This window comes from Scleropages formosus, chromosome 4 (assembly GCF_900964775.1).
Source record: "Scleropages formosus chromosome 4, fSclFor1.1, whole genome shotgun sequence".
NCBI lineage: Eukaryota > Metazoa > Chordata > Actinopteri > Osteoglossiformes > Osteoglossidae > Scleropages > Scleropages formosus.
In genome coordinates, this window is record NC_041809.1 from 4,094,803 (window position 1) to 4,115,505 (window position 20,703).

General features: G+C 47.7%; 1 protein-coding gene across 2 annotated transcripts in view; it reads right to left on the bottom strand.

Moving 5' to 3' along the window:
- kcnh1a (potassium voltage-gated channel, subfamily H (eag-related), member 1a) overlaps nucleotides 1-20,703 on the bottom strand; it is a 62,023-nt gene that overhangs the window by 38,655 nt on the left and 2,665 nt on the right. Inside the window, exons 2-8 of one of the 2 annotated variants that reach the window (XM_018740083.2) lie at nucleotides 18,612-18,735; nucleotides 15,510-15,616; nucleotides 15,142-15,270; nucleotides 14,822-14,940; nucleotides 13,894-14,286; nucleotides 10,009-10,035; nucleotides 8,251-8,680 (exon numbers count right to left, since the gene is read on the bottom strand). In XM_018740083.2, the coding sequence (XP_018595599.2) occupies nucleotides 8,251-8,680; nucleotides 10,009-10,035; nucleotides 13,894-14,286; nucleotides 14,822-14,940; nucleotides 15,142-15,270; nucleotides 15,510-15,616; nucleotides 18,612-18,735 (1,329 nt within the window). The remainder of the gene's footprint in view (nucleotides 1-8,250; nucleotides 8,681-10,008; nucleotides 10,036-13,893; nucleotides 14,287-14,821; nucleotides 14,941-15,141; nucleotides 15,271-15,509; nucleotides 15,617-18,611; nucleotides 18,736-20,703) is intronic. The other variant, XM_018740084.2, reaches the window with a different exon arrangement.

A 20,703-nucleotide genomic window follows, 5' to 3' on the forward strand; every position in this document is an offset into this window, starting at 1 on the left:
CCAGAAGAAAGCCACACAAACGCGGAGAACATGTAAACTCCGCACAGACTGAGTGAGGATTCAACCTGTGTAGTACTGGACCCAACCAGACTTTTGTGCTCTTTTACCTACACACACAAGGTCCAAACTCAAAAGGTTTTGAGAGGGCAGGGGAGGGGAACCTCACAAAGGTTTTCGATTATGCTCCGGTGTGCTGGAATTAGCTCCCTCCGTCACTCAGAACTGCTGAATCCCTCTCTACATTTAAGAAGAGCCTCAAAACTCACCTTTTTCAGACTCACCACTCCCCTGACCTCTGACACATGTACCATATTATGTATTTAATAATAAAAAAAACCTCCTTAGATGCAGCTACTCGTGTGATGTGTACTGGTTCATATTAAAAATTAACTGTACTCAAGAATCACGTGTCTGCATTAAAATCTCTCCATCTGTTGATGTGATGCACTCACTCTATCGTTCCCGGAGATGTCCATCACGTTGGAGAAAGGCCTGCTGAATGAATAAATGTAGATGTAACATCACACAAAGCATCTGCTGCACCACCATGCAGCCCAGGATAAACATTCATATTCGCGCTTAAAGAAAACAGACGACCAACATCTCCATACAAATTCTATAATAAATCCACAAGAAATGAAAATTTTACACCAAGGCTGCTGTGCTCACGGTCACAAAGGGAGCACCACCAGGTCTCTGCTCCATACTGGCAACAAAACACTCTTTTCTGGTCCCCATTGAACTGGATCCCGGTCAAGCTCCCTGCTGCAGCTTAGAGTAAGAAGAACCTTCTGGAACCTGCCTTCTAGGGGCGGGACTTGAGGAGCCTTGTGCTGTGTGTTCAGTGGAGGTACCTGAACTGTTACTCTGTGTAGCAGCAGCATCTACAGATCTCCCCAGCACTAGGTGAGAACAGACTGATAAAGGAGACACTGCAGAGCCCAGCGATGAGCCACATATCATAGGTCCATCCTACCAAGCCGTGAACCGGCGAACAAAACACACGACAACCGCATTACTGCGGAAACCAGCGCTGCTGCTGCTGCTAACAGACCACGGTAATATGGGCAGGGCCGTCGAATCTTCGTAATTATCTTTCCTCAGACTTGCAAAATCAACATGTAATTGCAAGAGCGGGCTAAACACGGTGATTAAAATATGGAATGAGTCATTTTCATCTAAAATTACAGCCCGGCGATGCAGCGTCCCTCTGCGAAAGCGTGCGACCTGCAATGCGTCGGAGCTGGAACCCAGCGACACATCTGCATTCGGCCCGAATTTACAGGGTTTAAGTGTCTTTCTGGTACAGGCTGTTCAGGAATGAGGTGGTCTCACGCACCTCGATCCCTTCCCTGGTCCGTCACTATCGGGGATGCGTTGGCTTGTTTTACAAGAGCAGCTCCGGCCGTAAGTTTTACAGTGAACACTAATCGCATTTAGATGTTCCCACTGAGTAGACATTTTTCTCCAAGGCAGGGTACAACTCCGAGTAAACAAAAGTGCATTTCGCAGAGTACAAAGAGCTGTGCGGGCAGGTAATTGCTGAAGCACAGTCGATTTATAAAACGCCACCATTTTTACCCGCACATATGATAGAAAGACAAAAATTGAACATAAAAGGTGCTCCGGTGCAATTTTATGGAGCAGTTAGGAGATCAGGAGTGAAACTGCATCCAAAAGAAATGAGTCTCGGGACCTTTCTTGGATTTTGGAAAGGATTCAGCAGCTCTGAGGGAAATAGGGAGCTTTTCCCACCCTGTTCGAATCAACACCAAGAATCTACGTGCTTTCACGGTTGGTCCTCCCGTGCAAGAAGTGCGCAGCATTACTGGATTGGGGTGTGCAAATTATCCTGGCAATGCATCGTTGTCAGGTTGGTGCCAGAAAGGTGTTGAGATGGAGCAGCACAGTTCAAAGGCCCCACACAAGCAGGGCTGAGAAGCTCAGTTTACACCACAAACCACGTGCAGTCCAGGGTCATCTCCTCAAACTCGTGAGAGCCGTACAAAGTAGATGAAAAACGACACACGCTGGCTACAAAGAACGTAAAAAAAGAGCAAATTGGAGTCTTTTCCATCTATGCTGTGCTTTGGCAGAACGCCGCATTGTCCCCTCCTCAATATGCGGTGCGATGGTGCGTCTCCCCTTGGCAGCGTCTTTACCGCTCGGACACGTGTCTCCGCTGCACTGTGCGAACTTCCACGTCGGGCCAAAAGCCCCGTGTAAAGATGGGCTATCGCAGGGCCCCCGTTTGTGCCGTTTGCCATTTGAAGCATGTGACGGAATATTTAATCCTGGCGCCATTTGAAGCTGGAGATGAGAGGATTGCGGGAGGCCGACGAGATCACGCTCCATTTGCAGGCCTCTCCAAGTCCAGACCTTGCTGGCACGTTTGGTTTTTCTGTTTTTGCATCCAAGCTTAAGTAATTTTTTTTGTTTTTTTTTTTTTTTTAAAGCAATCAAAGTTGTGGGCAATCCCAGAATCCTTCAGCGTGCCCCTTGTTCTGGTAGAGCAGACGTGGACCGAGAGTCCGGTGCGTCCTGGGTGTCGGGTGCTTTGGCACACGGCCCGCACCGGATTCCCACACGCTGATGTAAGACCGAGGTAATGAGGTTTGGTTTATGTTCCCATCACTGGTCAGTGGAGAAAGTTCCAGAAAGTCTGAAGAACAGGCAGCAGCGGGTAGCGTGGTGCTTAGAACCGTTGCCGTTTCAAGTTTCCAGGCTTGGCTGCAGTACCTTTGAGCAAAGTATTTTACCCTAAATTGATTAAACAATAACTCCACCCTGCTGTATTAATGGGTAAAACATTGCAAAGTTGTTCAAACACTAAGTCACGTAAGTTTCCTAATAATAATAATAATAATAATAATAATAATAATAATAATAATAATACAGCCTTCGTTCTCCACCTCTCTCGCTCACACAGGCTCCACCATCTTCATGGTGGTTTAACCTCCATCGCTTGCCTGTGTCCCTCACAGCTGCAGGCCAGGGTTATCGCAAGGTCCCTTCCTGCCCAGGAAAACCCCCCTGTGGCCACCTGGATTTGAACCCAGGGCCAGCCGGATACAGATTTACCCCATCTTTCTCCATGGCTAGGAGGGTGGATGAATGACCGCTCATCGCTCATCACGGTCAGCTCTTCCTGCAAGCGACACCCGGAGGAGACACCAAGCTGAGGTTAATAGTGGCCCAATGGCCGAAGGTCTAAAACTTGACAAACGGCTGCTCGGACCCGTCACATTCAGCGCTCCGTGAAACATGGAGAAACCAAAGGTCCTCGGGTGCTCCCATTCAGCTGCTTCCTTTAGCCATTGACCCGACGATAACATATAGATCCACAAATGCCAAGCATGGTCCTCATGAGAGAAATAAGGCTGAACACGCGATCGACGTTGCGTCACGAAGCGTTCCTGAGCTTCACGCTCCAGGATGGCTTTGCCGAAGGTGCGCGAGACGTCCCGGTGGCGTCGGCACTCAAAGACGGAGTCCCGTTCCTGTCGAGATCAAACGAACGGAAGAGCCCCAAACCACAGGCTTCAGCGCCCAAACAAAACACTCCCGTTCTGCAGACACACAGGTCTCTCCCTGCCGAAGGAGACAGTGCTTTGGTTTCCAAATGGAATGGTCCCCAGAATATTTTCATCATGAAAATCTCCATCGCTCGAAGCAAGGAAATAACCAGAGGACCTGGAGGGGAGAGAAACATTGGGTTTTCTTCATCACTTTCAAAATCTGCGCAGTGATTTGCTTTTTAAAAAAAAAAAAAAAAAAAAAAAAAAAAACACCTAATTTTACCAAGGCACTTCTGCGGCTTGGAATTCCAAGATGCTCCGCGTTAAATGTTTATTGCAGGATAATATTTTTGTCTGAGCTGAAGAACAAGACCATCCATCAGTTTCGCATACCTAATAAAAACAGCCGAGGCACCTGCACCGTAAGACTCTGTGCGGAATATGGTCCCCGTCAGCCGCACTTCAATGCAAGTATAGTTTACTAACACCTCTATTAATGAGAGGACCCCAGGACAGCGGTTGCTATAGTAACCGAGGGCCCTTTCAGTCCCCTGTCAAAAGTGTGATCTCCCTCTGACAGCGGTGCTCCACAGCAGAGGGTAAAAATAGATCGTTGAGGGGCCGGTAGTTTCCACAAGGAAACGAGGCTAAATTATTGTTCGTGTGTGTGTGTCGTAATAAATCTAACAGCTACTTGAAAGTGCGTCGTAAGGGGTGGCGAAAAGCGCCCGGTTCTTATACCTCCAGATATATGAACGTACGTCACATGTGGTGTGACAGCGGTGCGGCGTCAAAAGGGTCCTGCTGGGGATTCATTTGTCAAGTTTAAGGAGCTCAGCTGTGGGGCAGTGCCCCCCCCCCACCCCACCATGTCACCGCCTCGGACAAGAGAATCGTTCGCCATGACAACCAGCATCGCCAAGGTGCCAAGTCGCCGTCGAGCGGCCGCAAGACCTGACCAAAAATGGCAGCCTTCCCAAAGAGCCCCGGAGCTGCGGATGCTCGGCGACCCACGCGACGACAGCAAGTCGGTGCCGGGAGGGGGGGGGGATTGGTGCTGCAGCACCCCCTGGGGTGCTAAACGAAACAGAGGCGAGGCACCCGGGGAGCACCTGATCCAGCCGGGTGACGTCTGTCACATATCCTTACCGGTTCGGCGCCATAAAAGCCGAAGGGGGCCAAGCGGGACCGATGACATTAACCGAGAGAGACGGGGCCCCCGGCACCGGGGACGAGAGGAGCTCAGTGTGTACGGCAAGGCAAGCTGCAAGTGCGTCTTGTTCAGAATACGCTCCGACAGAGTGACGGGACAAACGCACACCTCTTCTCGAGGGGAGCCTCAGTAAACCCTGCGTTTACTCCGTGCACCGAGGCGCTCCTCGGCTCGGGTTCGCCACGTGCCGTCACGCCCGCGCCTCGGGCCGTTCGGGCGACCGCGGCTGACCGGCGGTGACCGTCACCTTCACACCGTCGCAAACGCTTGGTAAGAAAGGCTGCAGCTTTAAGGGTTCATAACCCACACTTTGTGAACCTTACCCTGCCTATCCCGCCAAAGTACTGTGCTCAAATCCACCTGCAGGGAGGGGCTCTCAAGGTGACGCGGGAGGTCCATGAACATGGAACAGGAGGGAAAGGCCTCTGGCTAAGGGCTAGCAGTGGAGCGCGGGAGCCAGAACCAGAAGGGTGGGGCGTTGACGGACGGCGGAGATGCCCCACAGGAGTTGTAAAACAGTGCAATGACTACAAATCGGAAATCAAAACATATTTTTTGAAAAATTAGTTTAACAATATGACAAAAATGTCTTTTACTACAATTCAGAGTAGCAGCGACTTCACAGAAAAGTCCTAATGATTTTCCACGTTTGCACACATGGGGAGTGGCGGCCGGCTTGCCTGAGCACACATACGTACAGAGAAAGGATGCGCGATGACTCAGGTGACGGCGGAGCAAACGGGGTTGAAAGGTACGAGAGCAGGCCGAGAAGAGGCGGAGCCTGTATACGGGGAGCCCGACAACCGCCTGCGATCCCGGCGCTGTGCTCCGGACGGCCTCCGCCGCGCCGAGCCCCGCGGACAGGAGACTCGGTATTGGCCCACAAGCGCACGACACCGAACTGCTCCCAGCACCGCAAGGGAACAATGAAACAGGCAGCGAGCAATCAAGCGATCAAGCGATGGGCTGCCGCGTGTGCCTGTATACCATGGAGACCACGTGCGGTTACAGCAGCCCATTCAATATCGCCAGCAGCGGTACAGCGACGAAGCAGAAAACGCTTTTAGTCTGACATCGTTTGAACTCCACCATACGATCCTTCCCACTTGTCCAGCATGTGGGATGACCTCCATGGAGTGTGTGAGCAGAATAAGTGGCAGAAGGACTACGGTGACTGTACACAGAAATATGTAATCCCACATCCCGTAACACTCCCACCTCTTTCTCGGAAAACAAGCGAGCTGCGTATTTTAACATCTCTTCTCATCATACTCAAACAATACGCTGACACCTCCCAAACGATCAAGTTGTACATACTGAAACTCAGACATTGCCTTGTTTATTATTTTTTAACTGCCTCTCCTTCACATATCCGTTTTCCGAAATCTCAGCTCACCGCTGAGTGAAAGGAACTTGTATTTATGATGCCAGCCAATAGGTGGCAGTAAAACGCACCTCAACAGAACCACAGGGTGGGAGCACCTTCATTCGGTTTCCACAGCGTTCGCAGCTCCTATCCGGTGTGCATGAGTGTCAGTGGTCGATAACAAGACGACTGGTGCTCCTGTAAAGTTACCCAGCTGTATAAATGGGTAAATAATTGCAAGTAGCTTAACACAGTAAGTCGCTTGGAGGAAAGTGTCACATAAATGAATAAATGTAAACAATTGGAATTAAGTATGAAAGACTTTTAAAGAATAAATAAATCTGGGGGCATCTGCATTGTTAAGTTTTTATTGATTGCGTCGGGGGGGAGGGGGGTACAGCGGCTCAGGAGGTGTCAAAGGTGACTCACAGCGCCATAATTCTGCAACTGAATGCAGGTTTGTTCCCCATTCAGTGTGTGTGGAATTAATATGTTTGAGTGTTTGCGTGGGCTTCCTCCAGGTGCTCTGGTTTCCTCCCACAGTCCAAAGACATGTTTCAAGTTGACCGGAGATGCTAAATTACCCTGAGTGTGTAGCCTCCCTGTGATGGGCTGCTGTACACCGCTTAGCACAGCACTCTAAGCTTCGAGGAAAGGCTCCAGACCACCGTTATTTAGTGGTTAAAGTGACTTTTAACTTGCGACCGAAGCAAATTACACAGACTTCCAGCCCCAGTTCTGTTTGCAAGATGAGAAGCTGGTATGCAGTAACAACACATATGCCTATAAATACAGTAAAACGAGAATCTGCTTAGAAATATATAAGGCCTCCTTACTTGGCTCAGAGACTGATTACAAAAGCACTGGAAAGGCTCCAGTAATCACTCGTTTATGGCCAAATTAAGGGCGTCGGGTTCCAGAGAGAGCGGTCTACCCACCATCCGCGCACTCCGCACCACGGTTCTGCGCTAGAGAACACGCACAAACAACAGAGACTCTTCAGAAAATGACTAGAGTCCCGCTTTAATTATATACCCACACTGGCAATTCAATGACAAATCCACCATTCCTTTGCTGCCATTAGCAAACCCCAGGAGGCCCGCAGAAACACTACACAAACTATTTACAAAAGCCGTGCGCATAGGGAGCTCTCAGTCAGCACTTTTCTTCCCGTCTTTGCGGGAAACAATGAGCAGTCTGCACATGGCGGAGCAGCGATTCATCGAAAGCAGCATCTCTACCGTTTGCCGCGTGGCTCGTCTGGGGAAAACCGTCGGCATCCCGTTTCTCACCAAAGGCGAATCGTCATTAACGGTGGAGGGTCGTGACATTTCCACGAGTCCCACGAGTCCCACTTCCTGGTTTGAGGCAGCTCGGCTGTCTGCAGACCGCACGGATGGGTCCGCGCTCCGAGCGCGTGCTTTGGTTGTGATCACCTGACTGACTGCGCTCAGAGCATTCCACTTTATTTAAAAAAATAAATAAATAAGTAAATAAATAAATAAAGAAGTCAAGTTCAAACTCTGCCATGTATTTGCCTCCGAGGTCCATGCCACTCGCTGCAATATTAAGTGCAACTTCTGCCTGTCAGCACGTTCTAGCCTTGGCGGTTCAACATGGGCTCATCACCCGAGGTTTGTATATCATTGCACATTTCTCACCTCTCACACAAGGTGACTTGACAACTAAATTCAGTAAGAGATTTAATCTGTTCCTAGATGCCTGGCACAGAATACCAAGAAACAGCTGCGAACAACGCACAGCAAGGAAAGGGGTCACAAACTCCAATACTGCCCACGTGCCTCTACTAAAGCTCCATCTCACTGATAAAAACTGGCGCTCCCAAAGTGGATGGTGAAACCCCTCAGACCCTTTCCAGTCCATCAGACTGGAAATTGCGTAGACATGCATTGGCTTTCATCACCTCTAAAAGATCTGATTTCATCCAGCACTTAATCTGGCATCACTGCTCCTGTTCCTTGTTCACTCTGGATACATCTGAACCCTTCAGATTTTCGCCGTAGCTCCTGGCGATGCTGATCTGGACCAACAGCTGAACACAGCCCTAATGGCAGAGGGTGAGTCTGAGAACATGGAGCGGGTTTTTTTTTTCTACCAAGCAAGAAAACAAAGGCTGCACAGGAGTTACTCACATCCGATCATCATCATGGCCACGGCGAAGATCTTCTCGCCATCGGTGGTGGGTGCGATGTTGCCGAAGCCGATACTGGTCAGGCTGGTCATGGTGAAGTACAGGGAGGTGATGTACACGGAGTCCTTGCTGGGGCCTCCTTCCCACTTGCCAGACCCAGAAGCGTTGAAACGGTACGGCGAGCCCACCGTTTCGGCCAGCATGTAAAGCCAGCTGTCGTTGCGCACAGAGTTGGTGTCCTCGTCGATGACCTCGTAGTCGCCGATGCTGTACCAGATGCAGGCGAGCCAGTGAGCAGCCAGGCCGAAGACACAGACCAGCAGAACCAGCACGGCTGCCCCGTACTCAATATAGTGGTCCAGTTTGCGGGCGACCCGACCCAACCGGAGCAGCCGAACCACCTTCAGGGAGCTGAACAGGCTGCTGATGCCCTGGAGACAAGTGAGGAATAAAGGAGGCAAATGATGGGTGACACTCCATGGTGGAGCACCTCGGTCTTTCTACCTTTCGCATGGTTGGACTGTTGTGCTACAAAGCCTCTCAGTTTCTCTCATCTCCACTACTTCTCCATAGCAATCCTTTGGGAAGTTTCAGTTCTCCTTTGGTCCACTGGGCCCCTAATGAACCAGGATGATTCCAGGGACACCACGGTCCTCGCTGGAGGGGGGTCCTATAAAGCTACCAAAGGGGGCTGAGCGAGATTAACCGGAATTTGGTGAATAAACTAGTCGCTGGCATGGCCATCAGACTTGTAAAAAGGTGGTGCCGACTCAGCAAACCGGAGTTTAGGGGAAGAAGCTCCTGAGAACGAGCAGCAAGGTAAAGCATGGAAAGGCAAAGGTATGAGCCACACAACTTGGACTTAATATCAGATATCGTGGTCTATCTCCAAAGCTCTCCAAACTACACACCACCACCCTGCAGACCTCATAATGTAACCTAACGCCGATTTCTTCGTTTCTTCCACGCCTCATTGGCTAGCCTATGTCTTACTGGTGTCTGCATTAGTCAACTCCGCTCTCCAATTTAGCTGCTGAATTCTGCGCTGAACAACTGGCTCATCTGCTTGGCCGGGTTGCCAAGACTCTCCCCATTACTGGCACGAAGGAGAGAGAGAAGGTCCTATTCTTGTCAAGCCTCAGCAGTATCGGAAAAAGCTATTTAATTACTGACAAACAATTCCCCCCACCCCCATCTTCAGATTCTTGCGGATGAGGGACAATACAGGAGGCGTATGTGCAATCTGAAAGGCAGTATCCGAGATCAGCACTCAGAGTGGGGAATTTAGAAGAAACCTTTCTTCCTTTCATTAAAGTCAGCAATGAGGAGGAATTTAGGCAATTCTGACTGTTGATCATTAAGGACAAATTAGCATCTGCAAATGAGATTGAAGTTTAACGAACGAACATCTATGGTTTCTTCTCCTAGGAGAGATGCTGCCTATAAGACAACACCGTGGTTACCATTCCAGTGACTTGAATCAGGTATACACACACACACACACACACACACACACACACTAGAGAGCAATGTACACTACAATATAACACATAATTGGAAAAATATATGATTACATTATATTTGTAATTGAAAGAATGTGGAGGACCCATAACTGCAGCAAATGCCATTATGTGTCCTTCATTATCTCTAGATTAGTATGTTATATTAATATGGTAACATGAAACAGCTTTAGATCAAAATGATGGTTTCAAACTGTCAAACTGCAGAATGAATTTAGAACAAAGATTGTGAGGCCTACTTGAGTGACAGCTCGATGGTTCCAGTTCTTCGCGTCCCACAAACAAACAGAAGAAGGAGGAAGGGAAGCCATGCAAAAAGAAAAGGGTTCAAAGGAGGAAAAAGAAGAAATCATAATGGTCAAATAAAACACAAACAGTCAATGAAATATTAATTAAAAAAATAAGCACTAACTGAAGAAAATCATAATCAAATGGCGTGACAATAAAAAGAAGGCAGACGAATAGTGTACCGTCAGCACAAAAAAACTAAGCTACCTACAGAGAAAGAATGCGGACACAATAAAAGCTGGAGTTTTATGTCAGTGTCCCAAAACAATGAAAAGAAAGGCTTTGATTCTCAGGTCAGAACAGGAGAAGTTCTGCTACTTGCGATGACATAATGGATGAGCCCACCTGCTTCTCCTGCAAGACCCGAGAGATTACATAAAATCTATTTTTAAAAAAAAAAAGCCTCTGTTCAGTTTTGATTTCTTAGCACCGCTCCTTAACATCTATTTTCGGAGCACGGGTGGGCGGTTCTGCTTTTCTTGGCGCAAGCAACGTCGACGATATCGCCGCTCGAGTTGCGGAGCGTCGCCAGGGAGCCCGGGGAGCGCACAGGGCTGCGGACCGGGTTAGTGCCGCACCCGCGAATCCCGCCGAGGCTCCGCGACCCAGGACCTTGCAGCCGCCACCAAACAAAACCACACCGAGGACACAGTATCGCACAACCAAGAGGATTCTGGGAATTGCAGTGAAATTCCATCTTTATATATTAATACATTTCAAGTCATTAGTTCAAGTCATTAGTTGTCACCTTCTACTACTTGGTTGACCAGCAACTGAAGTCTGTCTGGTGCCGAGTCTCTTGAGATAGAAAAAACAAGAACCGCTTCCTTTAACTAGCATTTTACATTTTGACTTTACAGGAGACTCAAAACCAAAGGCTCGTTGATAAAGGTACCTACTATGCGGACAGATCCATCTCCACCGCTTCCACGACAAACCGGGTTCCTCACATTTGTTTAATTGCTCTGGACATCAGGGCCTACATAACTACTAGCCCGAGTATCAAGTGATGAAATAAACGTCACGGACCACGAAATAAATTACAATCTGTCTTCAAGCAAACGGAAAGCTGCATTTAAAAGAATTTTATACATTTTTTAGAAGTTTCTTAAAACCTTAAGCCCAATGACCTGTTACAGCTACTGTATGGCTTGGGTTTGTCACCATCCACCCTAAAGGAAGATTATGGAAAAAAAAAATACAAAAGTACTGTAAAGACTGATTATTATTTTACACTCCTTTGCAGCTTATGCACTCGTATTCAACATGTTATATATACACTCCTCGCAACCATTTAACTCCATTAAAGGCTTTCATAAGGCTATTCATTGAGGCTCAGAACTGAACCGCGATTAATTGTGAATTAATTTAAAGGCATGCTTAATTGTGAAATTTTATACAAGCTTTTTCGCAGAAAGCACCACAGTGCAAATGTCAGCTCGGGTGCTGGAAGATCACTCTTCTATGACGCTTTAATTTCATTAACGGAAGAGCGAGGCGGCGCTTGGTATTGGCTTGCGCCCGAGAAACCGTGGCTCACCGGCCAAACCGGGATCCGTAATGGTATCAAATTCATCTTAGAGGTTCCCTGCCGCTGAGTCCTCCTATACAGTCTGAGGGCGTTCTTCAGTGCACCGGGCAGACGGGACCCAGCAAAAAAATGTGCCATTACACACGGTGGACCACTGTGGTTTGCAATAGGATGAGCCGCAGTGTCACCCTGCGTTGGACCCATCCGGTGAGCCAAGAGGTGGTGGTGGTGGTGGGGGGGGGGGTGCATTTGAAATGCATTAATCCCCTCCAACGAATCCACCCTCACACGTTGGGCTCAGTCACAGTGATACAGATTTGGAGTGTCAGAATATAATAGATTTGTCGCTGTGCAATCCGTGCGATGCGGGTCGATCAGATTCGTGCTCCTCGTGATAATGCTCTTCCGATAAAACGGCTGGGTGACGAAAAGTCATCTTTCCGCTACAAAAATAACCAAAGTGGCACGGTCCTATCCAGCCTTTAAGGGGAGTCCTGGGAACTGCCTCCGTTAAATTAGTAAATTAAGAGACGCTCGCATTTGACGGTCCCTGTCGATCAATAGTTGTTCAATCAATGTGGTAAATTAAACAGAAAGACAGCAGCATCCGCCTCGATGCATTCCGGGTTCGTCGAGGCTGCATAGCTAATCGTGCACATTTCTGCTCTAGGGGATACGCTCTCTCTATCTGGGATAGCCGTGCCATAAACTAGACGTTAATTACAGTTTTTATTCTGCTATTTCTTAACTCTGAAAGGCCACGGTTGACGTATTCCCTTCAGCTGTATGTCCGCTGCGTGAAACAGAACTGCTCGGCAAACGATGGCACTAATCCAGAAATTCACCATGAGTCAGCAAACCCAGCGCTTTCCCCAAACTGCACCGAGTGCCCTGACCAATCGGAGTCCTTTGCGGAGAGTTACCGTGAGCGTGCTGGCAAATCAGAGCCCTTCCAGCAGAAAGCGCCACAAATAAACTGACAAATCGGGGCCCTTCGCTCAGAGCATAGCGTGGGGTGCTGACGAATCAGAGCCCTTCTTGTTGAGTGTGTCGAAAAGAGCTTTCGTCATCAGACAAGCGACATTTTATCAACACGTGTTAATTTGTTATTTTCTTTACTGTTTTAGTCCCAAACATGCTTTACTACGTGTAAATGAAACGTATAAGAATCACAAAAAATGTAAAATACAATAGCAGCTGAGCCACCCCAGTCTGCGTGCTTGTTTTCATGTAGCTGTATAGCGAGTGCTACCCATGGCTAGCCGCCCGAGTCGCGAGACCTAACTGCAAAACTCAACACGGAGTCGGTGGGAAAAAGAACAGCTGAGAGGTGTTTGACAAGTAAAAGGCCTTATGCTGTTCTAGATGCTGGGGACTCCACTGGGAACTTATTTAATTGCTTTTAATTGTATCCCTCAGTACACAATTAGACTGGATGTTTTCGCCCGGACGAGACAGAATCGTGGGTTTCAAAAATGCCGCCACAGCAGCGAGGCCACACGCAGGCAAGACGAGGGCTACCGAGATCCTAACCTGAGCCGGTCGTCTGGGTACGGAGGGAAAAGGGGCTTGGAGGGGTTGGCCTGCGGTCGATAATGGAAAAATTTGACTACAACCTTCCGCATACTACATTTTGCCATGCGAAGGTTCACAAACGGATCGCACCCGGGCACAATTTCCCAACGACTGGCTTAACGGCTTTTCCACCTCCCATCAGCTGCAGCTCGACACTAGAGACATGCCATGGACAGGCCTTTCGTACAAAGACCTCAAAGAAATCCAGCATGCCCGCATTGCTCAGAGCTGAACGTTGACAAAGACCAGTCTTCGAGAATAATAACCAAGGATTTTTAAAAACATCAAAATGCCTGGTCTGGCTGAAGTCAGCAGTAAAACTTTAAGGGGCCACTGGTTCTCTGGCTCAGTTCCACAAGAGACAGAGCTGAGATTCTCAGCTGTTGAGCACTTTCATGTTGCGGAAAGAGAAGTGATTCCATTCCATTTTCCCATTATCTCGCTGAACAGCCTGGCAGTAAATGAGCTGGAGCCTCAGAGAACGGAAAACGTAGGGATGCATTCGCACACACGGGGGATAGAGTCACGTATTAAACTGATTACTCTGCATCTGAGCATTTATCGACGCGGGCTCTAAAAAGAGATCTACGTGCCAAATGAAACAATGTCTTAGCATCTGAAGCAAGAAAAATAAATAAGTCAAAGAGCTGAAGTGGACAGTTTGAAAAAGATCCATTTGCCACTACTGGCAGTAGGTATGGACGTGCTAAGGATCAGCTGGACCACTAACCTCATCCACATTTTCAAAGGCATTGATGACATCATATGGCAGGCAGGAGAGCAGGTCGATGACAAACCAGGTCTTCAGGTAGTTCATACGGATGAGCTTGGGGTCTGAGATGACCTCCCCAGCTGGGCCAACAAAGGTGGTGTGGAAATTGAGCACGATGTCCACCAGGAAGATGACATCCACAATGCTGTCCACCACCAACCAGGTCACGTTGTTCTGCTTGGTTTTGAAGGACACATTGTAGGGCACCATGATGGCCGTGTAGAAGGTGAGGATGAGGATGACCCAGTCCCAGGTGGTCTTGAAGGCGCAGTAGTGGAGGATGATGTGAGGTGGGGTCTTTGGAGTCTCCTGCTTATACTGGGGAAGGATGTCAGAGCCCAGCTGCAGCACCTGGAATCGGAAAGGGACAGAGGGGTTTAAGAGCTCAGCGAGGAATTCGCACCCAAAATCGAGCTGCTGTAGGAAAAGTACAATCCCCCAACATTAAGATGAATGCTTGCCTTAGAGCACCTTGTGCTGTTCCTCCAAATCTTCTCTTTTTACTCTTTGATTAGAAGGTTTATTACAGTCATTAACAACACTTATTTTGCACCACTGTGTCCGATGGGGAACTGTAAATCAGACGGAGAATCCATAATCCTACAGCTCAAAATATGGACCCCACTGCAATCCTTGGTTGAGAGTCACAGCACAAAACAGTAATTGCAACTTTAACAAGATCAGGAAACACCTAAGCAGAGCAGAGTATTTTAGATGCTCCAAAAGGAAAACATTTTTATAGAACATGGTAACACCTCATCTGCATTTGGGAGTGATAAACGTCTAAGATTCAAAAGGGTGTGCGAGTACATCTCCTCCTCCACCTGCCACGTGTGTATGTTCATGTCCATGAACCGTCTACCTTTTCCAGGACCCGATCTCCTACCTCAGCCAGGCGGGAGTGCTTGTGCACGTTCTCTCCCTTGTGGACGGTAGGTTGCAGCTGCTGTAAGACACCTCGGCTGCTGGTCAAAGCACGGGTTAAACGGGCAAACTTCCCCCAGCCTGGGGAAAGACCAAGAGGCCGTGTTGGTATGTAGGAAACTTTTTCAAGAGCTATTTCCTGTTTGAAGCTATTGATGAAATCACCAACGTAACAACATGTATACAACATAAAGCTTCCAAGTAAAATGAAAGCTGCGCTTAGGATCCTGCAGAAGGTAATTCAGGCTGTGCTAAACAGAGACCCCCACGGGCCATGCCCACCTTTGGAAGAATCGTCTTCAATTGGCTGTTTGAACGCTGTGATGTCGCTGAAGGTGCACAGAAACAGCACCACCTTGTCCTGTTCGTTTCGAATGGGAGCGATCTTGACAAAAAACCACACCGGGGTCCCTGCAACGTAGTCAAGACAGGGTCATATCAGTCTCCTTTTGCCACTTTAACGGGCCTTACTTTGCTCGATAGACGAATTTAACATTTTTTAGGACATAAGCATCTTTTGAAATTTAAGCAAGGAAAAAAAGATCTTACAGCCAGAGTTTAAAATGCTTTTAGAAATGTTGGCTTCCACTCGCAGAGTAATAAGAGCGACTGTGGAACATTTTGCACAGAGCTCCCTAAGAGCTACTTACGGTTCTTCTTGTACATGAGAATTTCAAAAGAGTTCATCTCATAGTTTTCAAAGGTTAGCCGTACTTTCTCGGTCGTCTCCTTGTCCGTAAGCTCCCCGTACATGAAGCTGCAAAACAACGCAGAAGCGCTCGGTAGCATCGCTCCTTCGTAAACATGACCGCAGCAAGTAGAAAGCATGTGCAGAGTTCAGAAAACCAGAGAGAGGGGTTGATCATCAGCAGCGCGACACGTGTCGGAACGTTTGCACAAAACGCAGAGGCGTTGCATCAGCTCCATCCGCGTGCTTTCCCCATTTCTGGGTCTCCGGTGGAGCTCCTGCCTTTGTGCCGCTTGTTTATCAAACCGCTTAGGATAATGATCCCTCCTGGATCTCTCACACACCTTTGTTTCAAAGATACAGCAGGTAAGGGCGACAGCAGTTTGGAGATGACAGAGTCAAGCTGCACACACATACTTTAGAAAGAATACTGTTAGAAAGTTTGCAGCGGGATGGTTTAGAGGTATTCAAAAATTGATTGAGAAAAAAAAATCTGAGCCGTGGCCTGACACTCATTATGCAAATCAGCTCTGCATTCTAACCGATCAGATTGTGCCTGAAAGCAGCAGGTGAGTAAGAGCTCCAGTCCACCACATCTACTCCAGCTTCCCAACCATCATCTCCACAGAGCAGAAGAGACCCAGGGTCAGTGCACCTGGGCACCAAGGACTTGCTGTCAACGCCAGACGCCCATTTTGTCTGCGACAAAACGAACCGATTTATCTCGATGGAGACGAAATCTGCAATCACTGATTAAACCCAACAACGCCCACCAAAAGGGCATTTGGATGTGCGAGAGACACTTCTGAGTCTAATCTCAGAGTGAAGGATATTATTAAGGGATCGTCACAGCCTTAGCGTGTGCATATTTTTGGGAGGATACATCAAATTAAAATCATAGCTTTGCTCCAGCGGGCGAGCAGGCCAAGGACTTTCCACCGAGAACGTGGGATGTGAAGGTGCGAGGGCTCATCTCCCACGGCCTCGAGGCCACCGTTGCCATGCACTTGCACGCTCACTTGTTCCTTGCACCCCGAGTCTGCCTTCGTATGCATTAATCACCGGAGCAGTGTGGACAACAAAAGCCCTTCTCCTCGTTGATTGCCTGCAAGAGCCATCGAGAAGCACATTAACGTCTCCTCCGAACGAGGCTTTGACCAAGAATAGAAGATCAGAGTGTAACACCGTCCCAGTGCCACTGCATGGAAGATTTACTGACCCCAGAACTCAGCTTTCTATACAGCAATCGCTGTACAAGCAGCAGGTGGCGTAGCGTTTAGAGAGGTCACTTTGCAGGCAAAACATCTTTGTTTGAATCCCATCTCCAACCGTAGTCCCCCTGATCAAGGTATTTACTCTAAAATGCTACAGTAAAAATTACCCAGCTGTATGAAAAGGTAATTGTCAATAGTTTATTATACAAGCCTAAATTGCATTGGACAAATTTGTCTGTTAATAATGGTTATTGATGATGATAATAATAGGCAGCATGGAGGTGCAGTAAATAATTCTTGTGCCTCACAGCTCCTGGGCTGCGAGTTCAAACATGAAACCAACTCGGTCAACTTTGAATCCTGTCTGTAAGCAGTTACCAGACGCCCTAGTTTCCTGCCACAGCCAAAAAACATGTGTTTCAGGTGAACTGGTGACTGTAGCTGTGACTGAATGAGTGTGTTTGTGACTGCTCTTTGTTTCCAGGATAGGCTCTGGAGCACCACGACCCTTCATTGAACATATGAATATTGATGATGAATGGATGGATGGATGGATAGAGTTTCACTAGGAGGTTCCTGGTTCTGGCAGGTTCTCAGTCTGCCTAAACACTCAACCCAATTTTTTTTTTTTCTAACAGTCTCTGCACAGAGAGGTTGTTAGTGGTTTAGAAAATGCTGAAAAGTGGGCAAACACAACCTCCGAAACTCAGGATTTAGAAGCTCCACCGAAATTCCCAGAAGCCCTCTGTTTGAGCGACAATACTCCTAGAGACAGTTCTATGGACGACCGACCACCAGAACCGCAATCCACAGCTCGCAAGTCACAATCCGGGAGCCCTAATGGCGGGTTGACAGGCTGAGATTTCATAATGGCAGCGCAGCAGCTCATTACGCTGATGAAAGGCAGTGACGGCAGAGGCAGGAAGCTAACGCTACGGGTCGCTCTGGGACCACCGGTTCGATCGTGCGCTTTGATGTCGTCCCATTGGAAACGTCACCGTTTGCCGGCTTTTTTTTTCCCCCACCCGAGATGCTATGGAAATCAACCAACGCGAAACCTATTATCATAAAGAACACAAAGTTGCAACAAATCTAAAAATACCGCTTGAGATTCTGCAAACAGCTGAGTAACGATAATGATGAAAAGTGGAGCTCTATGAAGCTGGGTAGTATAATGAGAGTCGGGCTCCGAGCTCGGCACCGCGAGGACTCCGTGGTCCTCGATAACTCCTAGATTGACTCAGTTTCGCCCCGACAGGAACGGAATGCATCAGAGCCATCGCATCTGCTTAATTTGGAGGTCTGTCTGAAGAGAATGAGTCGCGGCACCGTAAAAAGCAAAATACCACAGATCTCATGGGACAGAACACCATAGAAATGACCCGTCTCGTCAATTGGTCAAATCACTTCTGCCCAAATAGTGAAAACGCATAAATTGCAGGGAAACGCATCGATCGATGGTGCAGGTCAGAGAAGATCCTCGCGGCACGACCTGCTCAGTGACACTTGAGCCGAAGGTCTTTTTGCCAACACGCACAAGGCCAAATCAATAGGCTGCTTGTCTTATGACCGTCCCCTCTGAACGCGCAGCGTCGAAACATTAAAAATATCAAGACGGCTTTACAAAGAGTTTCTTTGGGTCTTGCTCATCCCAGCATGGCAGGGCAACTCATCCAAAATGATTATTGTGACCAGTGCATAAGATCTTCTGCTGCATCCCAAAAACGCTTTTGGAGGTCAGTCCCACAGTTTTACACGTAGCAGCCCAAACTAGCCGGGGCCATCCGAGGTTTTGAAGCCCCGTCCTACAGGAAACGTGACATCGGAAACAAGAAGTAGGTGGGCGATACCTGCACGTGCTGCTCTTCTGCATGACCTCGGCCCGGTGGTAGCCGGAGAGCTTGCAGAACCCATCGTTGCTGTATACGATGGGCCAGTCCACAATCTGGGCATTCCCCAAAACGAAATTGGTGTCTGCCGAGGGGAGACAAAACAGAGGGTCATCTACAACTCCTGTCCCTGGAGCTGCACACACAGATGGATTGAAGCTCTACAAGGGGCATGGTTATGGCACAAGGAAAAGCTTCTTTGTGGAAAGCGTTCAAGTGTAGACAGAAACGTGCACCTTCACACACTGACCTCTTGAACATCGACTTGAAGGTGTGAAGTGGAAACACACCGTAATCGTGCGTGTTCCTCTGAGTAAACATGGAATTCACAGCCCTGCTTCTTAAGACATGTCATCTCATGACAGGATCTTACTTCGATCTTACTTCAAGACTGACAGACACTCTCTTCTGAACAACAAAAGTCCAATAAGTGCAAAAAATCTCTCATACATCTATAATAATATGGATTATGCTGGGTGACAAGCTCGGGATGATGTGTGCAAATGCATACTGTACTTAATGACAAGGGGCAGCATGCTATTTCTCGCTTGTTTAACTGACACATGGTTTAGGTAACACAGGAGGACACACGAACTATCAAGAGGAAGCAAAAACATGGGAATAACAAGGGAAAAACAGATTTACTGTATTCAAAACCCTCCCTTTGACTACTCTCTGGCTTTCACTTGACAGGAGCAATGAAGAAATAATACCTAGATGTTACATAACCACACTATAATAAGAAAGGCATGAGACTGAGCTGGGGTTTACAAGTAATTTGGGGGGGGTTCCATAATGAGTCAGCCAGTCCATATAAGTGTTGTATGATGTGTAAAATATTTTTAGAGCTACAATCAAAGAAGTCTCTATGTAAACTGTTTCTACACTGGTACTTCATATGGCTAGAAAAATAAATTCCTTATTATTACCATATTACAAGCCTGGATGTTGCTCCTTGTTCCGGAATGGCAGGGTATGTAATGTGCACTTGGTGTCAAGGTGTTCTTCAATGTATAACTGAGAACTGTTAAACTGATGGCTCAGTGTGCTGGCCATAGAAGTCATGAGCTCAAGCACCACCAAAGTAATGTCACAGGGCAAAAAACAGAGTTGGACAGGTAGGGCTGTCAACCCCTGGCTGTAGTATCGCTGTTAGGGTAAGACCTGCATCTGATCTCAGCACTGAGACTTTTTGAAACTGTCACCCTTCAGTCCAAAACTCCCAACACTGAGAATGCTACAGCTCCATTTGACTCCTGTTCCTTACAATGATGCCATTGGTGAACTGACATATATTCCTTATGGAAAAGCCTTAACGCAGCTACTCGTTCGATATGCTCCTCCACCTCTGCCTACACACATACACACACAAGAGGTCCAAACCCAAAAGGTTTTGACCAAAAAAGCCACAGAGATTTTTGGTTATGCTCCCTCTGTCACTCAGAACTGCTGAATCCCTCTCTACATTTAAGAAGGGCCTCAGAACTCACCTTTCTCGGACTCACTTCTCCCCTGATCCCCTACAGATTCCATAAACGTGTACCAGGCTATGTATTTAACAATAATTTAAAAAAAAGACTCCCCATATGCAGCTACTCGTGTGATGTGCACTGGTTCACATGGTGGAATGTGAAAAATTAACTGTACTCTAGAATCGCGTGTCTGCATCCGACTCTCTCCGTCTGTTGATGTGATGCACTTTGTATTGTTCTCAGAAAAAAGCATCTGCTAAATGAATAAATGTAAATGTCACAATGCAGCACGAAGGAAATTCATTTCAGTGTCAAAGTTGTTGCTGCACTTGTACATTTTTTTTAATACATCAAAGATATTAAACACTCATGAGATGAACATAAAGGCTTTTAAAAGGGACCAAAGAAATGGACAGGGTTTGAAAAACAATAGAATATACTTTACATGAGTAACATTAAAAAGAGGAGGGGGGATTTTGGGGAACAGGGAGACGTCACCCAGTGAAATACCAAACTAAAGGGGTTTCTACATGTAAACAAAGACAACAACAACTACTGGGACAAACAACACAGGAAGTTCC